Below are 25,294 nucleotides of genomic sequence, written 5' to 3' on the forward strand. Positions count from 1 at the left end.
AAGGATAGGTGCAAGTGAATGCAAAGTTAGATGTGAACCTGGCCTAACTAGTTCCCCTTTCAGACCTTGTGGGCAGATGATGTAAAGTTCATCTGTTTTTGTGGCCTACGGTTAACGAGGGTGTCATGTAGCCAGCACAACGACCAACCGCCTTTACTTTTCCCCAACTAATATCAGGTACCCATTGGAGCTGGGTGGACTCAGAGGCGCCTAAGGATTCCGAAGTAGAAAATCCCAGTCTTCACCAGGATTCGAACCCGGACCCCCTGTTCGGAAGCCAAGCGCTTTACCGCTCAGCTACCGCGCCTCTCCTGGCTTAACTGAAGTCTTATGATTGATGTAATTTTGTGAAAAGGCTCAAGCTCTTATTCGAATGATCAAAAAAAAATATAAAATTTTCGCAATAAAAAAAAAAAAGTTCACGAAAATGACGTTTACAAGATCAGGGGCGTAACTAGGGATTTGGGGGCCCGGGGGGATTGACCTCTTTGGGGGCCCCTTGCATTTTGACATTCGACATATGACATGGACTAATGTACGCAAAAATATATAAGCCCCAAATCAAATTGGTTCAGTATATCAGTAAACTTAACAAAAAGTAATCAAGACTCTTTTAATGAATAAAAGCTTTGTTTATTAGTTAAATAATGCACAAGTGACAAATCTCAATTGATATCGCTTCACGTCGTGCATTCTGTGCAGCAAAGACATCTATAACATCAACTACATCGATACTTTCTAGTATTTGTGACTTCACTGACATTAAAGCCATGATAAGCCTTTCTTGTGTCATTGTGCTCCTGAGATAGCTTTTGATGAACTTGAGCTTTGAGAATGATCTCTCACATGAAGGAATGGAAGTGGCCTGAGCTAGCAGTATTCGGAGGAGGTTGCAAAGTTTGAGCACACGTAATTACCATATGAAGCCTGTTTCCTCAATATGTCTATTGGTGATTGTATTACTGGTTTGTTGATGAAAAGTGCTCGTGCATCAATGACATCATTGAAAAAGCGATTTTCCATTTATTTCATCATACAAACAGGAAAAGTAGCACAGTTTGTCATAAGCGGGTCTTCATCTAACAGGTGTCTTGGTTCAAGAAGAAACCCAAAGGTATCCATTTTCTTTCCAGCCTTTGAAATCTGCCCTTCATCTCCATATGAAATCTGTCCAGCACTTCTGTCGCAACACGTTTGAATTGCAGTTCTATTGACAGTCCTACATTAGAACTCAACTTCCCATCAAGTCTTTTCTTTCTTCTGGTTGTTTTGATTATTATTATTATAGCTTTTATATAGCGTTACTTTCATGCTTATAGCATGCTCAGAGCGCTTTGGTCCAATCTAGGAATTTTCCGTTCTGCCTTTAGGCGCTCAGTAAACGCAACTCTGCCCGAGTCGGGTGTCGAACCTCGAGTCCCCTTCTAGGTAGCCAAGACAAGCCAAGTTCAAGCGCACTTAGCCTCTCAACCACGCTTCCCACAGGGATTACACGGAATCCATAGTATTCACTACCTTCTTTTGCTTTTTTGATGGATTGGGTTTTTGTCAGTTTCTCATCATTTTGCAGAAAGCATGAAAGGGTTTTAATTTCTTTAGCAGCTTTCCGTATATGCAGTCCAGACTTTTGTAGTTTCTTCCGAACTATATTAATTGTGAGCAAGAGCTTTGACCAGAATTTCAGATAGGCAAAAAATTCTTAATTTTCCACTGCATGAAGAAGATTCTGTCCTAATATTATATGGTACTGCGTTTATGTTTTGTGCGCAAGCAAAAGGATTCAGAGCATACAAAAGTGGGAAAGATCCATATCTCGTTATGCTCGAGTATAGAAATACTCCGATAAGTGGACTGCCGTATTCACCATCACAACTGGTGACGAGTAGAAGACTCAGGGAATCATTCGAACTGATCCCAAACTATTGAAACCATCGGTAGCTGAAAATGCAGAGACATTACTCAACGAACGACAGATGAAAAGCAAAGTGAAATACAATGCAAAAGCAAGACTACCTAAAGATAATTCTGTCGGAGAGTTCGTCTAGGTCAAACATGGCAGAAAGCAGTTATAAAAAACATTCAGCACCCAGATTTTACATCATAAAGACAAACGGAAAAACATACAGAAGAAATCAACGCTTTTTGAATAAGAGTTTCGATGAAGACATCTCTGGGTACTATGATACCGATGGAGACAATGAACTGCAAACTGTTGGAACAAACGAAACAGACAGTTATAGACCAACGTCTAGAGAACTTGTTGTGCCAGTCAAGACAACCAGAAGTGGACGAATTGTTAAAGTTCCTAGTAGACAGGGCCGGCCTTAGGCCACTGCAGCCTATGCGGTCGCAGTGGGCCCCGCGCTTTCATAGGACACGCGCTAATTCTAAGTGTACATTATTAAATTAAACCATTATAACGTATATAAAATAACAGGGTTTTCGTGACCTCCTGATTTTCCAGGGCCTCCAGGAAATCTCATGAAAAGGCAAAATATACGATAAAGTCCTGAACTTTTTTTGAATTTATTCAAATCTCCTGAAGAATAGACGAAATTGACATTTTGGGGTGCCAATAAATAAAAAGTGGCATTGCGAGCTTTCATTTGATAAAAATATATTGCAAAGACGAAAGTAAGCCTATTTTCAAATTAAAAAAAAAATAATATTGACATTATGCTCATCCCTACCCAGACTAGGCCCCGCGCGATCCGCTTTGCATAGGGCCCCGCAAATGGTAGATATCACTCTTAAGAACTTTAAAAGGAAGGGCGTGATAATAACTTCAAAAGGAAGGATGTGCTAATATTATATGATATTACGTTATTGTTTGTTGTTTATGTTTTGTGCGAAAGCAAAAGGATTAGATGGAAATAAAAATAGAGTTTCCATTGGATTGAGGAAAGATGAATAGAGGGGTAATAACTCGAGTGTGAAGTTTAATTCTGAAATTATAGACGCCAAACCCGAATAATGGACTATTCTAGCATTATTAAGAATAACTTTTGGATCTGTTATACTCGATTCTGTAAATTTTGCTTCAAGGTTAATTAGTATAGCCATAAAATACTCGCCATTTAGATCTATTATTAGTAAAGGTAACAAGATACCTGGAATTCGCTGTATATCATGCAGTTTTATTCGTGGCAACAAAGTTTAAAATGTAAAACTAACTTTAAAAAAAACTTTGATCTCTGTGGGAAAAAATATTTTTAAAATGTCAACAAAGTCAACGTACTGATAGACCTAGATCTAGATTTAGTCTTTGTGATAAATTTTTAATCCATAAATGTTGAAAAAAAAGACACCCGTTGACACTATTTGTCAATCAAATATATAAATTTATGTATTTACAAATAAATTTCGGACACCCATTTGGGGGCCCCCCCTAGGTGGGGACCCGGGGGGATTTTAAATTTCTCCCCCCCCCCTCCTTCCCCCCCTTAGTTACGCCACTGTACAAGATTATTATTCTTTTTAATTTAGGTCTAACTTATAATGCATACTAATTAGCTTTTTCTATTTAAAAAACTGCTTGCATAACTGATTTTAAAAATTAGATTTTTTTCCTTACAGAAAGAAAAAGTAGCCGTTGCATCAGAACTTTGAATGGTCTAAAATATTGTGATGTCGGATTTTCAATATCTTTTCTAGTTTACGAGATCTAAACGGGACGGACGGACAGACGGACAGACGTTTCGCACAAAACTAATAGCGTCTTTTCCCCTTTCGGGGGCCGCTAATAGGGAAAAAAGGCCAACGAAATAAAATAAAATAATAGAAGACATCTAAATAGTAGGACAGGTACAGGTTAAAACAAGCAAAGGACCGCCCATCACTGAGACACACTTCAGTCTTATCTCAAAACAAAAGTTTGTCTTTTAAATACTATTCGAACCTAATTTTGTATTTACAGTTAAAAAATAAAAAAAAATAATTAAAAAACACATACAGGTGAGAATAAGAGACTAAGTAGACGTTTAATATTTACAGAAACCAACTGACTTACAACATATAAATAAAATCTACTTGGCTAATTATAAAAAAAAACAACATTCCTATAACAGTGGAACACTTCAGAGCAAAACAGCAAAAGAATTATATAAACATTACATAGATTTAGTTCAAAATAATGTACACTGCTCAACCCAAAGACTCAAAATGGCCATTGAAAACAGTCAACAGTGTATTAACTTTATGAGCCATCTACAGTATATAGTAGTTTTCCAACAAAAGTAGATAAACATTCAGATCTGCCTTTTAGATTTACCATCAACTAGCAAAATATCGCTTTTTAAAGGGACTAACTCTTTACAAACAAAGTAAATACCCTCATTATCCCTCTAGACACATGTGGCAATATAGTTTTGAGTTTACTTTTTTTGACAGTGGTCATCGTGAGATCGAATTGGAGTATTAATCCTGTTTCTTATCTCTTCGTTCGTGATGCGGTCTTTGTAAGTGACACCTGAGATCATGGCGGAACTGAGAGGAGCACTAGCAATAGCTGTGGTCAAAACGATGTCGTTCATGCAACACTGCCTCCATCTCTACGCAGACAATCAATTGTCCAACCAGAGGAACAGCTAATACGAAATGCATCTTGAGATCAGCATCGTCTCAGGCTCTACCAGAATTTCGTACTGGATGCTGTAAGCTGCCCTAAGGGTTACAATGTTCCTGTTTTTCCTCAGGGTTGGCTCTAGAAGCTTGCCCTCGTTTGGGTTTTAGATTTGAGAGTTTTCATATTTCTATTGTGGATTAGCAGCCATGCTAAAGAGACCCTCCTTCCTTAAGCCTACTGGTACTAGTGCCAGTTATTAAATCTAAAATATTATACAATTATTGGATTATCCTCTACTTAGATCTAGCAACTAGTTAAAGCACATGTCTCTGTCAATATTTGTAACGATCATGTTTGACATGTGCAGAGAGAGAGAAAGGCCTTTTTAGCACAATGCAGATGTTGTGTAATTGATAAGGTTTTTGTTGTTTTGAATTAGTTGTCTGATTACATTTTTTCGTTTCTTTGTGTGTGTGTGTGTTTTAGGCATCATGCCATAACAAATACCCGATTTCTGATCCTCCACAATGTCATTCAATGAGCGAATTGAATCACAAGATGATTATGCATCGGTGTAGGTGTGGAGTTTTTATAAGTTTACTGTAAGGTTTAAAAAAAATCCTTAGAATGATGATCTAAACGTGTTATGGGTATGACAAATTTTCAGCTTCCAAAAATTTTTATCTGTGTAACTTTTCATTCATCGTCATCATCAAACTCTATTCGAGTGAGGGCTTGAGAGGCTTAAATGCTCTCTTGCAAAAGACATGGACAGAAACCTGCTGTGTGGCGTAGTACATAAAGATCGATAATAATTTGGTTTCCGAGACCTTTTGAGACGGAGATCCGCAAGTCAGGGGGTGATCAGCAATTCAGGGGGAGATCAGCAAGTCAGGGGGAGATCAGCAAGTCAGAGGGAGATCCGCAAGTCAGGGGGAGATCCGCAAGTCAGGGGGAGATCAGCAAGTCAGGGGGAGATCAGCAACTCAGGGGGAGATCTGCAAGTCAGGGGGAGATCCGCAAGTCAGGGGGAGATCCGCAAGTCTGGGGCAGTCAAACAGAATATTAAACACGGTTTCCTCTTCGTCCCCACAGCAGGCGCACCGTGAATCAAAATTTGGCCGTAGCCTTGAGAAATATGATCAAACAGGACAGTGGCCTTTCCTGCACTGTGCTAAAATAGCTTGATCAGGCCTGAACAGCCTCCACAATGGGTAAGTGCGGTCTGGGCTCCTCATGCGCTCCCAGACTCAGCGAGCTTTTTGGGACTTGTCTCTGCACTCAAGCCACATTTTCATTTCTATGATGATAACTCACAGCCTGCTCGGTGGGTTTTGTTTGTGGAGTCTGTATTGGTGTTGCCATTCATTTTTCATTAACTTTAATCACATATTCTCTTTGTTTTCCATCATAGGAACAAAAAAGAAACTTTATTTATAAAATGTACTTAGAAAGTATTAAGTTATACACTGTGTCGTAACTTTTTATAGTACATAGACCCTATATAGTAAAGATCCACCCCGCCCTAACACCAAAAAAAAGTTGTAATAATTGTGACTATTTTACGAAAGCATATAGCCAACAATTGATTGCTTCCTGGTCGTGTGGTATATACTAAGGACAAGTTCCCAGGTATGAACTCTACACGACATCCTCTGGGAGGTTGGGCTAGAATGTAATAATCACCATCCCTGATAGAGCATCTGAAATTTTAGACTCTATGTTCGAATCACAAAGGACGACATTTATCAGTTTTCTCTTTTGTTTAGTTGAGTATTGTGTTGTCAGGACTTAACTTGTTATTAGTAAATATACTTCAATAGGGTTTGTTGCTGAACATAAAATTTATATATGTGTCAGACGCGAATAGCCCAATTTTCAGTAAAAGAAATTACAAAAGTCATTTCTCTATAGAAGAAGTTACGAAGGCTATATAAAATACAACCACAGACCTATATATACTACAATAAATATAGGTTTTTGATTGCCAATTACGATTTATCTAGGTAGATGCTGTTTTACTATTACATACCAAGTATAAGAGTTTAGAAAAACCCAGGTTTGTTTCTTGAGCAACGCTATTAGCTAACACCTCATATCATCTCTCCATTAGTATATTTAGATCCATAATGTAATTCTAGTCTAGATCTATATATAAAAATCGAATAGATCTAGTAATAGTATAGATTCCATCTTGATACTCGATTGCCGAGTCTAGCCTATGCTATGCCTATAGTCAGTTTTTATAAGAAAAAAGTCTAGATATTAATAAAGACTAAAGTTTTTTAATTATTAGATTATTAGAATTAATTAGATATAGACATAGACATAAGACATAGATCTAATAATACTGTAATACGTTTACTATACTCTATACTTAATCTACTAAACTAGAGATCTATCTATAGATCTATCTATAATATACTCAATCTAGATCTATACAATATTCATTATAATACTTCTACTTATAATGACTTATTTAATAAGTTAGTACTTAGACTTAGATCGATTTTAGTTTATTAATAGATTTACTTTTCAATGCCTAGACCTAAAAATAAAATTGCGAATGATGTCTATAATGACTGATTATTATTTTTTTTTTAATAATAATAGGCCTATTAAATCTAGGTCTAGACTCTACTTAAATCTAGTCTAAAATAATGACTGTCTAAGACTCTAGATGATTGAGAAGTTCACTTAGAGGTGTTTTTAATAATACGGCATGTCGGCTGAAAGTATATAAAGTTCTTTTTATTTTGTAAAAATAAAAAAGAGGCTCCTGTACTCAGTGATAGATTGCCTAACTCTCAACTAATAATAAATTAACAATTAACGTTGAATTACAAGAAAAATAATCATTTTTCCCGACATTGAAAAAATGTGCCGGTACCCCGTACCAGTGCTTACCGTCACAAAAATATATGTATATCTCAATCTTCTTTCATTTAATTTTTTTTGCGGGGTTATTGCTACTTAATACATTGATACCGGATCGATTTAAATAGGGCCTAAGTATACAAGCAGGATTTCGAGCATTGGATAAATTTATTTTTTAAGTACAAAGTTTTATGGAAGAGGCAATATATTAGTTGTTTGAAGATTGTAACTTCTTAAATTCAGGCTAAAAATATCGAAGCCTACATTTTTACTCTCATTTCTAAATAGTCAGAAGAGATGGACTGACTCATGGTGTAGCTTGTGTACATCTGCAAAAACACAAACTCAGTTAGACTTTCAAAACTATTAAAAGAAAAACTTAGTGATTATTTTTACTGTATAATTCTATTATTATTCCTTTTTAGAATTAGGATATAAACAAAAATTTGCCATATGACTTTATCTAACAGAAAAAAAATTAAACTTACATCTATTTATGCGGTTATTTATAGTTACATAGTAATATAAAATATATTGAACTAACACGTACATTCATCATAATGCAGCCATGCGATTTTTCGTTTATAAACATAGCATTATTTAGGACCAATATTTTACAAAGGCTGCTTGGAGAAATCAGGTATACCCATTAGGAGAAAACGACCCCTTTACTCAAGAAAAATTTAAGAAACTAGAACAGACACAAAATAAACAGTGACATTCATAACAAAATAATATTCAAATTGATTAGAGTAACACCTTTTTAAGTAATCATTTAAAGTTTAAAATCACTACAATTTTTTTCAACAATTACTTTGTGTATTAAATTGTGTATCGGAAAATGCCGGGTACATGAAATAAGCTAGTCCTAAAAAAAAACAACACAGATCTTGGGTAAAATACTCATAAAATAAAAAAATAAAAAAAGAGACTTCCGGCCCAATACTTTTTAATCAAAGAAACGAAACGGACTAGTCCAACAAACCCTATTGTATTACATAATTATAGATACAAATATTATTGAATTTTCAATTATTACATACGAATACTTATATAAGTTGTCTATTTTTGGTGTATTTCTGTTGTGTGATAATATTTAAAATGTTTATTATTTACAATTAGTTCAGCCTGACAGAGACACAATGAACACAGTCGTACATAAAGTAAATAACTATGTGGATGATGATAAAAAAAAATGAATCCAATATTATGATATATTGTGTCATAAGAGATTAAAGCAGCAGGGCCGGCCTTAGGCATAGGCAAACTAGGCACCGGTATTGTTAACATTGTATGATTGTTACTATGAACTAGACGTTAGACTATCCAATTGACCTCATTTAGTCGTAACGATTATGGATCATCTCCTAAGCTAGATGAAAGCCTGGGCATTGTTTATAAATGAAGCGACGTCGCCTACAAACGTAGTTCCCCCTCTCCACGCAGCTGATGTGACCAAAGGAACGGAATATCCGAAACAGTTTAGGATCAGCAGCTCCTGATTTTGGGTATAGCCGCAAGTCAACGAGGTTTAGATTCAGTTTTCCTTTTCCAGTATGTCTTTAAAAAATTATCAAATCCTAGTCCTTGATCTGATACGGATGGTTATTAGCTCAACACTGTAGTATCACTGGGGCGTGAGGCTGAGAGGCAAAACCGATCGGCCACCTAACAAGGGTGAAGGGTCTCTCGTTCGAATCCCAACTCAATCCCCGTTCGCAGCTCAGAAACCTTCTTACAGAGGCCCCAAAAGATTTTGGATCATAGCCCACTGAGCATGCTGTAAGCATGAAAGAAGCGCTATATAAAATAAGCAATTAATCATTTCTTGTCATTTATTTAGGTTGAAAGATTCAGATGAGTAGTTCTATATCGAAACATGAACTTTGAAATGGTAGTCCAGATTAGGCAGCTCTCAATATTGCTATTCTTCTAAAAGGTGGAGGGAGGAATATCTTACTTGAGCCTCTCAAAAGAGATTACATCAAGAGATCAAGATCCAATTTTACTAGTCCCAACGTTTAGCTTGTGTAATTAGTCTCAATAACGGCTAAACATTCAACTTCTGGTATGATGTAATCCCTAATGTAACATATAGAGAAAATAAGCAAGGAATAATCCAAGTTTGTAAGCAGGCGGTAGACATAGCTGATAATTCAGTTGCAGTAGGACAGGTAATGCCATGCAATAAATATATAGGTCTATAATTATTGCATGCTAAAAGAATATTTTGTTAAGATAGTTCGTTAGATAATAAGTTTCTCGTACTAAATCCCGGATGAAACGTTATTCCTTTTGGGGCTAGTGTTTCTTTAGGCGTTTGGTCCCAAAAAACATGAGTCTAAGGATGTGTTTAAACTTGGAGCTCATGTGAAGTAATAGAACAAAACTAATTATAGAATTAATAGCGTCAGTTGGAAAGATAAAAGAACTGACAAGGTAAAATACGTTCTTACAAGGTCCGTCATTGGTAAATCCTTCCTGAAACACAGCAAGAAATATAAATATCATTGAGGGGATGGAGAAAATTAAAAATGAAATGGACATGAAAATGACCATCTTGACCAGTCTCTTGTGTTTGGTTGAAAGCTGCTCACTTTTATTGGACACTTGCTTTCTCCATTTTGTACTTTGAAGAAATGTATATGTCAATGCTATGGTGAATGACGTTATAACTCCTATAGAAACTATTTGAAAGATAGCCACACACAAAAACGAGACGCTCTCTAGCTGTGCTCGCGACTCAGTTTGAACAAGTCCTAATAGTGTTAGGTTGAGTTTATCATTAAACACTGGGCCAAGTCTCGTAGCTACAAAAGCTGGTATAACACTGACCAGCACACTCAGTATCAAGATTATAGAAATTGTGGCAGCAACGGTCGGGTTGAAGATCTCTTTAACCTTTAAAGGAAATGTTACGCACAAGAATCTCTCCACAGTGATGACTGCGGTCATAAGACTTGCGACACGACTGAAGAAACCGTACGGCCAGGCCACACAATAATAAGCTATGGACACTGCAACGTCAATGTACATGACAGCTTGTTTGAACAAAGGGTTGAAGACTGTACTAAAACCAACCATCAGTATTCCAATTCCAGTATCTGCAAGTGACAGGACGAAGAAGGAAATGTTGGTGCTGTCATTAAGTCCAAGTTTGAAAAACACAATCACTTTGATAACATTCACCACAAGTCCAGTAAAACCGATAATAGCGTTCAGAATAAAATAATTCACAGTAATAACAAGTTCTGCAATTTCATCTGTGATATTGTTATTAAAACACATGATTCCTGGAGACGTATGATTCACCATTGTCCTACATACACTAGATTGGTAACACACTAATGAGAAAGCGACATACAATCTGAAAAAAAAATTCCCCTTTTCAAATAAAGGAAATGTTTTTACTAACTTTAAGAAAGAAAAATTTATTTAAAAAAAAAACAACAAGTCGGTAAATGGAATCATAGTGAACATGGCTTTATTATAAACAATTATGTTTGATACATTATGTCTAGATTTTTTGAAAAGCAAGATGTCACTTGTACAAAGCTTATATCGACTCACTCTGTTTGTATGTCTGTAGGTCTGGTAAAAAGTGTGTACACGTTATTTCTCCGACACCCAATCTCCGATCAAGCTGAAATATTATTTCTTTTACCTGACACAAGAAACAATTTAAAAAAAAACTTAGTTAAATAGTTATTGGTAATAAATTACTTTGCTTGGTATCTCAAACAGGGAAAAGAAATAGTACTTGACCGAAGTGCTGGTATTAGCTGAATACCCTTTATATTAGGCTGCGTCTCAGGATTAGTGAACACTAGCATGAAATAGAAACAATATAAAAGTAAAGTTCCCCTTTCAGACCTTGTGGTCTATATCCCGGAAAGATGATGTAAAGGTCATCTGTCTCTGTGGCCTAGGGTTTACGAGGTTGTCATATGGCCAGCACACGTACCAATCGCCCAAACTAATGTTAGGTACCTATTAGAGCTGGGTGGACTTAGAGGCGCCGCAAGATCCCGAAATAAAAAGCCCAGTCTTCACCAGGATTCGAACCCGTGACCCCCGGCTCGGAAGTCAAGCGCTTTACTGCTCAGCCACCGCGCCTCCAGAAACAATATATAACTATACAATCTTCCATGTTTATAGACTCTTCGCTAGCAGAGTGGTTACCAAAGTTCGAATTTAGGTCGTTCCCTTTAAAAAAAGAATACATTTGAAAACCGATCACCCAAAAACCCAGTAAAAAATATTTCTAATAGCACTGATTTATTATTGTTATTCTAGAACTAGATCTACATTAAAAATTATGTATATGACTGGTCCTGTCTAATTGATACGTAGAAATATAAGTTTTGTTTTGTTTTTCTAAAGTATTTTTTTTTAGGTTTTTCTTGTTTGTTTCAGCAGTAGCCATATTGAATTATTAAAGTATAATATAAATCTATCTACCTGGCAGATTTCTAGGTTAGCTCCTACAAGATACTTAAACAAATTCCTAGATTTGGGAAACAGCTATACAGCGATACTAGGCTCATATAATGGATAGATCCGTTCTAAAAAAAAATAAGATTAATACAAATTGTAAAAACTTTTTTTTGGTTTTATTAACATTTATTTGGGGATGGTAAAAGTATTTTATGAGTATGGATGGCTTCTTGGTCGTGTGGTAAGCACGCTGAACTGTCTCTCGGTAGTCTCGACGGCCCTGGGTTCACACCTTGCCCTCTGCCATCCCCCGTTGTTCTGCGGGAGTTTTGGACTAGGAAGTAGATTATCTTCAACTCTGAAGGAACATTCTAAGCATGTAAAACATTTTACAACAATATGGCTTATCAGTTGACACATTTTCTACCCACAACTAATATCTATGTCATAAGTAAATGGGTAATTAAATGCATACTTAGATTCGTTGACCTCTTTCAATCGTAAGACGACTAGGGCTCTTCACGAGGAGGAGATAGGAGATTAGACTACGGCCTTGGTTGCAACTTTGCCACCTTCACAGCAGATCCCCCCCCACCCTCCTTTCCACGCAGCTGTTGGATACGAACGAAAGCAAATGTTTTACTGTTTGGCATCAGCAGTGTCTCAGGATCTGCCAGAGAGTTCACAATATGCTACACTCTACGTAATGCTCACCGGCTCCTAAATTTGTTCTCATGGTTCACTTCCAAAGACATCATGTGTTTGGGTTTCGTCCTCCTTAAAGCAATATGTTACCCATTGACAAGATTTGATGTTTGCGTTTGGACATGTTGATAATATCAAATATAAGGTACACAATAAACACTAGGCTATATTAAGTAAGGCAAAGCAAATTTCTCAGATGAATGGACTAAGGCAGTTAATAGGATTAATATTTTGCGCTAAACATCAATGTAGAATTCTATGCAAGCTATTTTCCCTGGGTTGTACTTTGTCTAAGAAATGCCTCTCAATGGTAATTCTATTAGTCTTTTTTCCCAATGTGTGGATATAAGTGAAAACTTTATTTTAACATAAGCCTTATGCCAAGGGAAAAAAATATATAAAACCTTATAAAAAAACTATTATAAGGAAGAGCACTGCAGATTTACAGCCATATATCTTAATACGGTAAGAGTTATTTACCTTTTTAATATTAAAAAAATAATATTAATTAATTAATTTATAATTTTTATAATGATCCATGTTTTGTTATTAACAATGAATAAATGTAAAAAGTTTCAACTTCATCCGAGAATGAGAAGTGGGAACAAGGACGTGTAAAATTTAGTACCAGACAGACAGACAGACAGAGTGACTTGATAAGGCTTTGTAAAAAGCACTCAGGAGTTCTAACAGGTTTCTTTTGAACAGACTTAAATATGCAAAACCCGATTCACGAAAGTGATGATTTTAAATGAAAATGTGAAGGATTTAATTCAATGGATGGACAGTATGTAATATAAGTAGAAACAAAAAACACATTGACCATACACTTAAACACTTTAGATCGATGTCTATCTAATAGATATTTGCTCTTTTTGCCGGACGTCTGGTAACATATCTGGCTAAAAAGGACATACGCTAGTATAGACATAATATTTATAAAATGCATTAATCTTATAAACAAAATACATAGCATTCATCTACGCTTCCACTCTAGGAATATTAGATTGATGGAAGGATTTAAAAATTACAAATAATAGAGCTACGTTCTATAAAATATATGTAATGTTAGACCGAAAATAGTCAAGAATAATAAGCTTTCAATTTGGCAATTATTTTAATTTAGCTATGCTGACCCTATATAATTAGTCGCTGCTTTAATTTTAATGTTTTTTTCTCAAATATTTCCCTCTACTTGACAAGGCCTAAATAATAATGAAATATTTAAAAAAAAAAAAACCTGCACAAAATCACAAATCATAAAAAATCCACAACTATATCAACCAAAGATTTACTTTTCTAACCAAAGATCTACACTCCTCACCTAAGGACTGCATATGACACCAAAAATCTACATTTCTCATCAAAGCTTTACATTTCAAACTAAAAGTTCAAAAATTTCACACTGAAGATCTACATTTCTCTCCAAATACTTACATTTTTGTCCAAAGATTTACATTTCTCACTAAAGATTTACATTTCTCACCAAAGATTTACATGTCTCACCAAAGATTTACATTTCTCACCAAAGATTTACATGTCTCATCAAAGATTTACATGTCTCAGCAAAGATTTACATTTCTCACCAATTATTTATATTTCTCACCAATTATTTATATTTCTCACTAAATATTTATATTTTTTACCAAAAATCTACATTTCTCACCAAAGATCTACATTTCTCAACAAAGGTTTATATTTCTCACCAAAGATCTAGACTATATTTCTCATCAAAAATCTACATTCCTCCATAACATTTCGTTGTACTTTTTCTTTCCGTCAATTGTAATTAATTAATGTTAACAAGAACTTTGGAGGCGATCTGTGAACAATGAGCAGATTAATGTCATTAAATGTGATTGTATAACGCTGCGTTAAGAACGTATCATACAATGATACAATTTTATCTTAAGGTAACCAACTATTTCCCAGAATACGTTGGTGCTGCCTAATCCCTCATTGTATAGTTGTGCATTCCAGATAACATTTTTTTTTATCTTTAAAAAAAATGTTATGTCATTCTTGTATGTAAAGAACGAAACAAGTATGCACTATCAAAGTCAATAAAAGTTCACTATATCCGTATTGAGTTAGAGAGGCCAAACACACGGTGGAGCACAAATAAATAGAGAATATAAAGCCAGGCTTTAATAAAATTATTAACATGTTAATACTTGTGTTAATGTGTATCGATCACTTCCACTGATCAAGCAGAGAACAAAATCAATGAAACGAGGTGCAACAAATAAAGTCACATTTCATTTTTAAAACAATGGTTTGTTTTGGAGTGGAGCCCAATAATGTCTCTCTTTACAAAGTTCTACTTTTAAAGACTTAGATACACAAGAGACAAGGGGAAAAATTCTTTATGCTCATTGTCTGCTCCGTCCTCATCAATCTATAGCTAAAGTAATATTAAACTTTTAAACATATCATTAGCATTATTTATTTTTTGTTGCCTGTAGTGCTTATTATTAAGTTTTATTTCTTATTAGTGTTGAAATGGAGTTCCTAACATCTTATAAAGCACAAGGTCTGTTAACTAGTGATGTCTGCTTAAAGCAATTAGTTAAACTGACATATTATTAAAGTAGCTAAGTCAATGTGTTTTTCAAAATAGTAACATTACTACATTTTATTCTTATTTTATTGGCTATCCTACGTCTATGACGTGCATTCAGAGTTACTAAGAAAGCCATTAGTAATAATAATATCTCGCACGAACTGACACTAATTTCCATCTTCATCAATCAATAAAATGGCTTTACTGAATGTTGAGAGCTAAAATTGTAGCTTCTGGCCAAAATAAATAAGCAACATTGCAAAGTTAATAGTTACATCTAGAGACTAATGATGTTAATTAGTTTTCAGGTTGTGTTTTTAATTGTTTAATAATGTCAAACATCTGTTCATCGGGGTAATTGTGTACACCACGGACGTGAAACTTGTTGATATTCAGAGAAATAAACATCGACATACTTGTTGATACATGTAATGGTGTACACTGTGTCGCAGGGCCGTGTCTACCATAACGTATTCTTTTGAATTACTATACTATTGAAATTAGAGTTATATTCCCTTATACTGCGTCATACAGACACTCGGCTCAAAGGCAGAGGAGTATCGGAGTTGTGGAAATCGATCTGAAAATTTCGAGTTTCTATTCCCATTAAGGAAGCGGTTCTCAAACTGTGGTACGCGGAACCACAAGAGTCAAGGATACGATTGTAGAAAGGTTTAATGACATATACTTAATATAACTACCAGGAAAATGGACAGATCTTTGTCTTTTTGTGGAGCATGAAAATAGCGCTGTTTGTAGCTGTTTCTACAGAACGTAAAGTTGAACAGAATTATGAAATCAAAACCATAAATATGACGGCTTTCGTAGTATGAGCCGCGAAGATAAACATCTCTAAGTTACGTCAGAGATTAGAGAATTGACGTGAATATTTACAAAGAAGGGACAAGAAAATGTCGGCAGGCTACAGAGTTGCTCACATTTTAAGTCGTGAAATGAAGCCATTTTTCGAAGGCGAGTGTGTAAAAAAGGTGTTACTACCATTGATGGAAGAAATGTCATAAAAAGAAAAAAATTAAGTTGAAGCTGCCGCCCTTTTTCCCATGGCAAAAAAAAAATGTTAATTTAAAACTAAGAGATAGAGCAGTAGGATTCGAAATGTTTTCTATTGCTACAAACATATCTGATACCGCTCAACTCTTGCTACTTATTAGCGGCAATTTTAAAGTCACAGAAGATGTAGATGCTATGTGGAGCAAGAATGGGACCACCACTGGCAAAGACCTGTTCATAGAAGTTTCAGACATCATGGAGGATATTTTTCTTCTTTCAGAGAAATTAGTTGGCGTGACTATTGATACCACCAGAAGAATGGCTGGATGACATAGCGGACAGGCAGCAAGATTTTAAAAAATGTGAAGTTAAACCGAACCTCTGTAACAATGTGTTGAACCAGGATCACGTGATGATGTGTTCAGCACTGTCAATTTTATAACATTTCAATCGCTGAACTACACAATTTCTAAGAAATTTTGTGACAGAAATAAAGTCCAGATATGAAGACGTTTTATTTAACAGTTAAGTGTGGGGCTGGTTAAGCGGAGGAAAGGTTCTAATTTTTTTGTTGATATGAGACACGAAACTAATTTTTATGACGAAAAAATGGTTGTGGGATTTAGCTTTTCTAAAGTGACATCACATCATATCTAAATGAACTCAATAACAAACTACAAGAAAAAAAAAGTTGATTTCGAACGTATAAGCCGACATAAGCACCTTCTCAATGAAATTGCAAATCTTCATCTAGCAGGTGGAAATGGACGAAATGTTGAATATTCGCCTCACAGACGAACGTCAAGATTTAGGGGGACACGACAATTCGTTCACTGACATTTCGTTCACCGACAAATCGTTCACGACTTTTCGTTCACGCGACTATTCGTTCACCAGACATTTTGTTCACCCGACAATTCGTTCACGCGACTATTCGCTCACGGACTATTCGCTCACAGACAACTTGTTCACCGACAACTTGTTCACCGACAGTTGGTTCACGACAAATCGTTCACGCGACAAATCGTTCACTAACAATTCGTTCACAGACAAATTGTTCACAGACAAATCGTTCACTGGATATTTCCAAAAACAAAAAATTGCTAGAGATCGGGCCTGATCCGAAATTCTTTGTAAACTTGTGTTTGTTTGTTGTTAATATTTTGTTAATGAGGACAGTATGTGATAAAAAACTATACTTCAAAGAAAAAAGAGATCTTACAAGCAAGCTGAAACATTTAAATGGGCCCTCACTTTAATATAGGTAACATTTTTAATTTCAACATATAGGCCTTCTTTTACACTCATGTCCATCATGTAGTCTTGTTCGACCTACCCATATTTGCTTATCTTCTTAATAGCGGTCCAGATGTTTAATTAACATACCCATTTTATTGATATCTTATTAACAAAAACAAATCTTATCTTATATAATACAGACGTTTCTTCAAAAAAAGAAGATGATTACGTCCTACGCGTCATGCATTCTGCCAAGTCACTGGTCTTCCTGGCTAGCTCAGACACACTAGTATTTTTTCCACAATCCTTTCAGTGTTTTTACGAGAGATAATTTAGATTTTTAACAATGGTACTAGATTTGGTACAATATATGGTTTCACTGTTCAACTCTGAACGTCACATACTAGAGACATATCTAAGGTTAATACTTATCAATTAAGACATCTAAGAAAAAAAAACTAATTACATATACAACACTAGGAAATATTTAGGTTCCCTGTCAAAAAATTATAAATTTATCACAATACAACAAAATAAAATTGTTTCAATAAATTTGTTATTGAAGTCCAAGCAATCAAATTAGTCTAGCAATAGGTGGTCACATATAGAAACAAGTTAACTAAAATAAAAATAAAATAAAACTTCTTTTAAACTTGATGGAAAGTACTATACTGGTGTCTATTTGATATAGATATTTTCACTGTTAAGAGATTGAACATGTGTATAGGCAATGTCCAATAAAGTTTTATTACTTCCAGAGGAGCCAGTCTGTCTAGCACTCCACTAGGTCTTAACTAGAGTATCCAGATTAATGGGTAGATTCTCAGTAGATGAAAAAAAAAAGATGGGGGTGTAAAGGTATATTAAAGGTGAACGTAAAAATGTTACCTATTGTACAGTGAGGGCCCGTTTACATTTTTCAGCTAGCTTGTAAGATCTCTTTTTTTATTTTTTTTTTAATTTAAGTATAATTTTTATCACATACTGTCCTCATTAACAAAATATTAACAACAACAACAACGAAATTAAAGAAACTCGGAATAGACCTGATCTCTAGAATTTTTTTGCATTTGGAAATAATAGCTACAAAAGTTTTAATGTAAATAAATTAAACACGCGACGAGAATATATAATATTAACAATATGTTACTATCCAGTGAACGATTTGTCTGTGAACAATTTGTCCGTGCCGTGAACGAATAGTCGCGTGAACGATTTGTCTCGTGAACCAACTGTCGGTGAACAAGTTGTCGGTGAACAAGTTGTCTGTGAGCGAATAGTCCGTGAGCGAATAGTCGCGTGAACGAATTGTCGGGTGAACAAAATGTCTGGTGAACGAATAGTCGCGTGAACGAAAAGTCGTGAACGATTTGTCGGTGAACGAAATGTCAGTGAACGAATTGTCGTGGAACCAAGATTTAGTGCCTCGACCAGGTGCCACATACAGCAAGATATTGAGAAGTTGGTTTCGGATAAACTTACCAAATCCCATGAATTAGTCTAAGTAATATATCCGTGGGTCTCTAATGAAAGTGATTTATTTTGTATATACTATTTTTTGTATCATTTCGTTTATGTAGCCAGCGACACGAATGTCGGAAATTATAATAGCCGTATGTTACATAAGGTTTGACATCACTGTTTTATCTAATAAATTGCATTCAACATTATTACATGTACATAGTTTTGCTATAACTTAATTTCCTAACATCGAACTGAACCCGAACTTTACATCTGACCTAACCGAACCGAACTTAAATCTGACCGAACCGAAAGCGAACTTTAAAAGTCGGGTTTGATTTCCATCTCTAATTCAATCCCTTCTTAGTTTAATTTAATTTTAGCTGCAAAATTGTCTTACTATTAGAAATGGTGCATTAAAAGAGAATAAGTTTTTGAAGCTCAGAAATGCAGGAAAAACTTTGACGTACTTTGTGCCCAAACTGGCCCTTTGTTTTCTATAGACCTACAACTCTGCCCACGTTACTATTACCAGGCATTTATTCTCTTCATAATTAAAGTTTGAAATGGAATTAAAACTGATGCATACGTGGATATACGTAACACATCGAATTTCTACGTGTTTTAGGGATACCAGATGTCAGGGAAGAAAAGAAAATTTTCTCCTTTTTTGAGGCCGCGTTCTCCGTACGACAGGCATTGATCTAAAGTGTGAAGATACCCGGCTTTTATTCTATTTTTTTTTGACCCATGCAAAAACATACTTCATAAAACAGGCTTAAATACTAAAGATACTCACTAACTGATAATGTGGTGCATACAGTACGTACAGGAATGAGTTATTTATTTGAATGATATCAAGTTGTTTCGACAGTACCGAAACTGATAATTATTAGCAAGACAGAAAGATGATATTATTTTTCTTCGTTAAGAATATCATGCTTAGGCTACATTCAAGGATGGCTTACCATCAACACTGAATTAATAGATACAAGACAAATACTGCAAAGAAAAACTTTTTTTTAATAATTTCGGCAAACAAATTTAATGTAAAAAGGATGTACATCAGTATCTTGGAGATCTTCTATCATAATGTATGCCATACAAAGACATTTATTATTGATTAAAGGAAAGTTATTTGTCATCTGTAGATGTACTATTGCAGCTAAAGCTCCTTGAAACCCAGAGTTATAGTCTGTCGCTACCTCGTTCAGGATGTAATCACTTCTCAAGTCGTGGTAGTTGTCGTTATATTCGGGCCCCCCGACTATGGCGCCAATCAAAACTTGAGGACTCGGGCCAGGGGCGTTGAGCTGGGCGAAGCTGCAGTTGGCGGGTCTGTCTGGACAGGAGGCAGCCCTGTGGTGGGGCGCAGTTTTACAAAGGATATATTAATGTATGGTGCAGCGGTAAACATTAATATTCTAGCGGTGGTTTACATTGACCATTCAAGTTCCTGATATTTTTCGTGATATTGCATATTCTTGATGCAGGTACTTTCAAAATTCCTAGAACTTCCACAAATTTTAGGAAAATTGTTTGGCCCTTCAAGAAACGTATGCAGGCAAACTTTTCAGTAACAGTCAATTTTCTTTTTAAATAATATCAACTCATATTAAAAATCTGTAAGATACCCAGCATCGGATGGGTTTGATGTTAGTGTGTGCGATGCCATCTTTTTTAGGATGTCTGGTGGAATGTGTTTTCTAGTGCCCAGTCCAGTACCGCTAGTGTAAAGTTAATGGGAGGGCTGGGCATACTCCTCCATGGAAGGCAAGTACTTTCCTACGGATTAGTACCCTGTCGGTGGAGAGTCCAGCGTTCATACGCAGATAACAATCACTGTGCATAAATGACTGCCGACCTATCCGTTTTATTTTCTCTTCACCGACTGACTAAAATATGGGTGTGGAGCCATGTGTCGCTCCTTTTATAACGCCACAGGGCTACAAGTACCGCCCCTTCTCTACTCAGGCCGAGAGGAGGCACGTTACACATTATTTCTGCAGCTCATGTTGGGCTCGTCCTAAAGGTGCCAGTAATGAACCTTAGTGCCTGGGCTTGCACTTTGTCGATTCTCTACATCTTCTCCGATGCACTGTTACAGGGATAGTATCCAAGCAAGTCTATCATGTACTTACTAGACTAATGACTAACCCAAGCTAGTCAAACACTGAAATAACCTGTCCAGTACAAGGCAGACATGACCTTTTACCAAAAGATATAACAGAACGACACTCTCAAAACACAAAAAAATACAGACACATACACACAGACACATATACAGTACACCTAATACACTTTGTAAAAATAATTGTGTCATAGGGTGTGTAACAAATTCCATTTATACCATAGCAGAGTAGCTCGTGGCTAAACAGTTTTGTGACTGCACCAAACGAAAAGATATTTATTTAATTTGAAACAAATCAATGTATAAGCTTAGAGAAGTACTGCAACTAGTGAAATGTTTGTGAGAATCACAACAGACAAGACTGAACCACATCATCAACAAATTAGGTGCTACCAATCCAATACATTAACACCAATATAACAGCGGCAACGTATGTCAGCTGATCAAGGGGAGAACGATGCCCGGGTGCCACCCTCAGGGGGGCGCCACGAGCAGAAAGGCACCAAAAAAATACAATCATTGTAGATATTTTACTTAGGTTATACATTCTAAGTTTATTTGTATTGTTTCATTATTAAATACGTTTTATTTATAAGCCAATATATTTTTATGAAATATTCCTAGAAAATGGAGGGGGGACACCAATAAAGTACCTTGCCCCGGGCACACATTTTGCTCAAAACGTCTCTGCTGCAGATACAAAATGTATAGCCCCTGTAGACTATAATTTATAAAACTGAACGTGTACAATAATGTTCATGTATTCGTTCACAATCTTTTCATTAACGTTTAAAATGTTTAGACATTCAACACGGAGAAATGTAAAACATAGAAATATCTATACAAAGAGAATACACATCAATGTATTTTATTTGTATAAAATTCACATATGCACGTGTCAATACAACACTTAAGTAACAATATTTATTTTTAAAAATATTACTTGATATATCTCTCTGTGGCCTATGGTTAACGAGGGGATCATGTGGCCTGCACAGCGACCAGCCGCCTTTATTTTTCCCCAACTAATGTCAGGTACCCATTAGAGCTTGGTGGACAGACGACCATTATATCGTCTGCCCTATAGACCGCAAGGTCTGAAAGGGAAACTTTTTTTTAAATTGCATATATCTCATACATGTTCATTTGTATTGTGACTTCCTAAGGTCAAATCACGACAAAATAAAAATATATAGCATAATCTCAATTTCTCATAATCAGTAGCTTTTCAATATGAACTTCAATTCTTGTGTATTGACTACAATGTTGTACAGAGAAGGTTTAAATTGTATTATTGTTTTGTTGTTGTTTTTTCCATGAAGAAAACGACCACACACTTGAACTAAGATTCAATAAACAAATTTTAAACGTTGTACGCATGTACGTTTTATTCTTCTGTCTGTCGTTTGTTTTTCTTTCCTCTCATGACCACTCGAAGCATCACGTTGACGACGTGTTGAAACTTGGAGCTCATGTGTACCAACAGAAAGAAACTGACTATGGAATTCATTGCGTCCGTTGGAAAAATGAACGAACTAAAAATAAAATATAAATTTTTGCACGCTCCAATAATGGTGAATCCTGCTTGGAATTCCGCAAAAAATATAAAGACTATAGCTGGAATTGAGAACAATAAAAATGATATAGACAGAAGTATGACCATCTTGACCAGCCTCTTATCTTTGCCTGAGAGTTCTCCGCTTTTATTGGACACTTGATTTCTCCAGCTAGTGATTTGAAGAAATCTGTGTGTCAATGCGATGGTGAAGACTGTGATAACAACTATAGACAGGATTTGAAAGAAAGCCAAGAAGAAATAAGAGAAAGTCTCTAGTTGTACTCTGTATTCAGTTTGAACAAGTCCTAGTATGGTCTCGTTCAGTTTCTCGTTGAACACGGGTCCAAGATGTGTAGCTACAAAAGCTGGTATCACAGTGGCCAGTACAAGAAATGTTAAGGTTATGGACGTAATGGCGGTTATAGTCGGGTTCATAATCTCCTTCACTTTCAACGGAAATGTTATACATAAAAATCTCTCCACGGTGATGACCGCGGTCATTAAGGCTGCTACTCGGCTGAAAACACTATACGGCCAGGAAACGCAATAGTAGGATATGGCGAACTCGACGTCTATGTTTGAGATCGTTTGCTGAAACAGTGGGTTGAAGACTACGCTGAAGCCAAGCATGAGCAACCCGATACCAGCATCAGCAAGAGACAGGACAAAGAAGGAAATGTTGGTGCTGTCATTGAGTCCAAGTTGGAAAAACACAATCACTTTGATAACATTCACCACGAGTCCGACGGAGCCAATTATGGCGTTCAAAGCGAAAAAATTCACTGTGAAAAATATTTCTACAAGTCCATCAGTAATGTCGCCTGTAAAGCAGGTGACGTCAGGGGACGTTTGATTCATCATAGCTGCTGGTAGAGCTGCTGCTGGTAGAGCAATAAAACCAGGAGAAGTATTTAATTAACTTTTTAAAATAAACATCATTATAGTTCTTTTTTTTATAGTTTTGTTTATTTTCTTTGAAATATTTTGACACCTTTTTGGCTTCTTCAGATTTTGAATATTAAACAATTATTGCATTTTAAAAAAGGAAATACTAGTTTTTAAAATGTTATAGTAAAAAAAGTATTCCCGTTTCAGACCTTGTGGTCTATATGGAAAAATGATGTAAAGGTCATCTGTTTCCATGACCTACGGTTAACGAGATTTACTTTTCCCCAACTAAAGTCAGGTACCCAATAAAGATGGGTAGACTCAGAGGCGCCCTAAAATCAAGAAATTTAAAAATCTCAGTCTTCACCATAATTCGAACCGGGAACCCCTGGTTTGGAAGCTAAGCGCTTTACCACTCAGCCACCGCGCCTCCTCAGATCTATAGTGCTCACGGTAAAAATCACAACACTTCTTGATGTTCTCCTTCCAATGTCATCTTTTCTTTATTGTTTTGGAAACATTACAGTCTGTGCATTATATATATTTCATGTTTCTTTTATTTCAGCAATTCAATATTTACATTCAGGTGTACAGTCTGTAGTTTTGTTTTAAGATTATGAGCTTGCGCATTTACTCATTTGTTTGTTTCATAACAAACTTGCCGGCTTTGTGAAATCCTCGGTCCTACGATAAATTAAAAGATCTTCATAACAGATGACGAATGCTGTTTTTTTAAGCTAGCTATTTGTTTAGCTTTTGTCAATACAATAATAAAAAATTGAGTGCTAACTTCAAGAATCGTATGCCGTCTACAAAAATTGATTCTAATTCTATAGTTGATATAGACTAGTATGACTTCATAGAGAGAATAGATTTTGCAATAAAGAAAGTTAATTATAATAAACATAATTATATTTCTTTGTGATATTTTCAGTCTAGTAAACAAAAATGTTTACAATAGGGAAATAAAATCTAAAAATTATATTACCACAGTAGATACTTTAAATTGTAATGCTGGTTAACCATTTAAACGCGTGTGGTAGATTAACCTCTTAGCATCAGAATTGTAATTCCTTTTTGTATGCACTCATTGTAAAACAGCTTAGCACATTAAGAGTTAATTAATGAAGTCATATTTCTTATTAGTTAAAGCGAATATTAATTGTGAGCTCTATAGAGATTACTTTATTAAAATAGCTGCAATTGTATTTTTATTTTTACATTTCACTACACTGGACTAGATTTCCTTTTTGTAAAAAAAAACTTTACTTTAAAGACTTTCTTTACATTGGCTTTTCTATATCTTTTCAAATGGCATCTGTGAAAAGCTAGTAAGCTTTTTTTGCCTCAAGCTTTTCGATGTCATTAAATAAAAAAAGTATCCATTTCTGTGTAATAAAACATTATATTTTGGTTCTTTAAGAATGTTTGTATGCCCCCAAAAATCTTTGAGTCAACCAATAAAATACGTGTACAGAATGATATTAATATTTGACATCATTGATTCTCTTTTCGTCCTAATTATTAATACTTTTTTAAATTTAATTTCGAACTTCACGACAACAATTATTTAGAGAGAATAGCTTGTTACTCGAGAGGAAGTCACTCCATGGGTATCATTGAAAGGGGAAATAATTAATAGAATACAAGTAATTAGGAATGAAAAGTGGCGTTTCGAGAACCAAGCCTCGATCATTATACAGCTGATCACCAGTTGCCATGGCTTTTCTGGCTTCACCCCCACCCCGCTTTGTAACGACTTCTTTCTCTACCCTCTTTACGCTTAGTGCGAAGTTCAAGATTCTAAACGCTTACACATATTGACGTCTTTTTTTTTGGTATCCAGGAAACAAAAAAAAT

The 25,294-nt window shown here is 35.5% G+C and overlaps 2 protein-coding genes across 2 annotated transcripts; both read right to left on the reverse strand.

Moving 5' to 3' along the window:
* Positions 1 to 9,742: 9,742 nt before the first annotated feature.
* LOC106067743 (serpentine receptor class gamma-16-like) lies at positions 9,743 to 10,756 on the reverse strand. Its single transcript, XM_013226999.2, has one exon. The coding sequence runs from the start codon at positions 10,754 to 10,756 to the stop codon at positions 9,743 to 9,745; it is 1,014 nt and encodes a 337-aa protein (XP_013082453.2).
* Positions 10,757 to 22,375: 11,619 nt separating this feature from the next.
* Positions 22,376 to 23,404, reverse strand: LOC106054858 (uncharacterized). Its single transcript, XM_013210926.2, has one exon. The coding sequence runs from the start codon at positions 23,402 to 23,404 to the stop codon at positions 22,376 to 22,378; it is 1,029 nt and encodes a 342-aa protein (XP_013066380.2).
* Positions 23,405 to 25,294: the final 1,890 nt, after the last annotated feature.

This window comes from Biomphalaria glabrata, chromosome 11, assembly GCF_947242115.1.
Source record: "Biomphalaria glabrata chromosome 11, xgBioGlab47.1, whole genome shotgun sequence".
Taxonomy (NCBI): domain Eukaryota; kingdom Metazoa; phylum Mollusca; class Gastropoda; family Planorbidae; genus Biomphalaria; species Biomphalaria glabrata.

What these genes read in the sequence shown, in the direction of transcription:
- LOC106067743 (XM_013226999.2), bottom strand. Translation starts at nt 10,756, where the DNA reads ATGGTGAATCATACGTCTCCAGGAATCATGTGTTTTAATAACAATATC.
- LOC106054858 (XM_013210926.2), bottom strand. Translation starts at nt 23,404, where the DNA reads ATGAATCAAACGTCCCCTGACGTCACCTGCTTTACAGGCGACATTACT.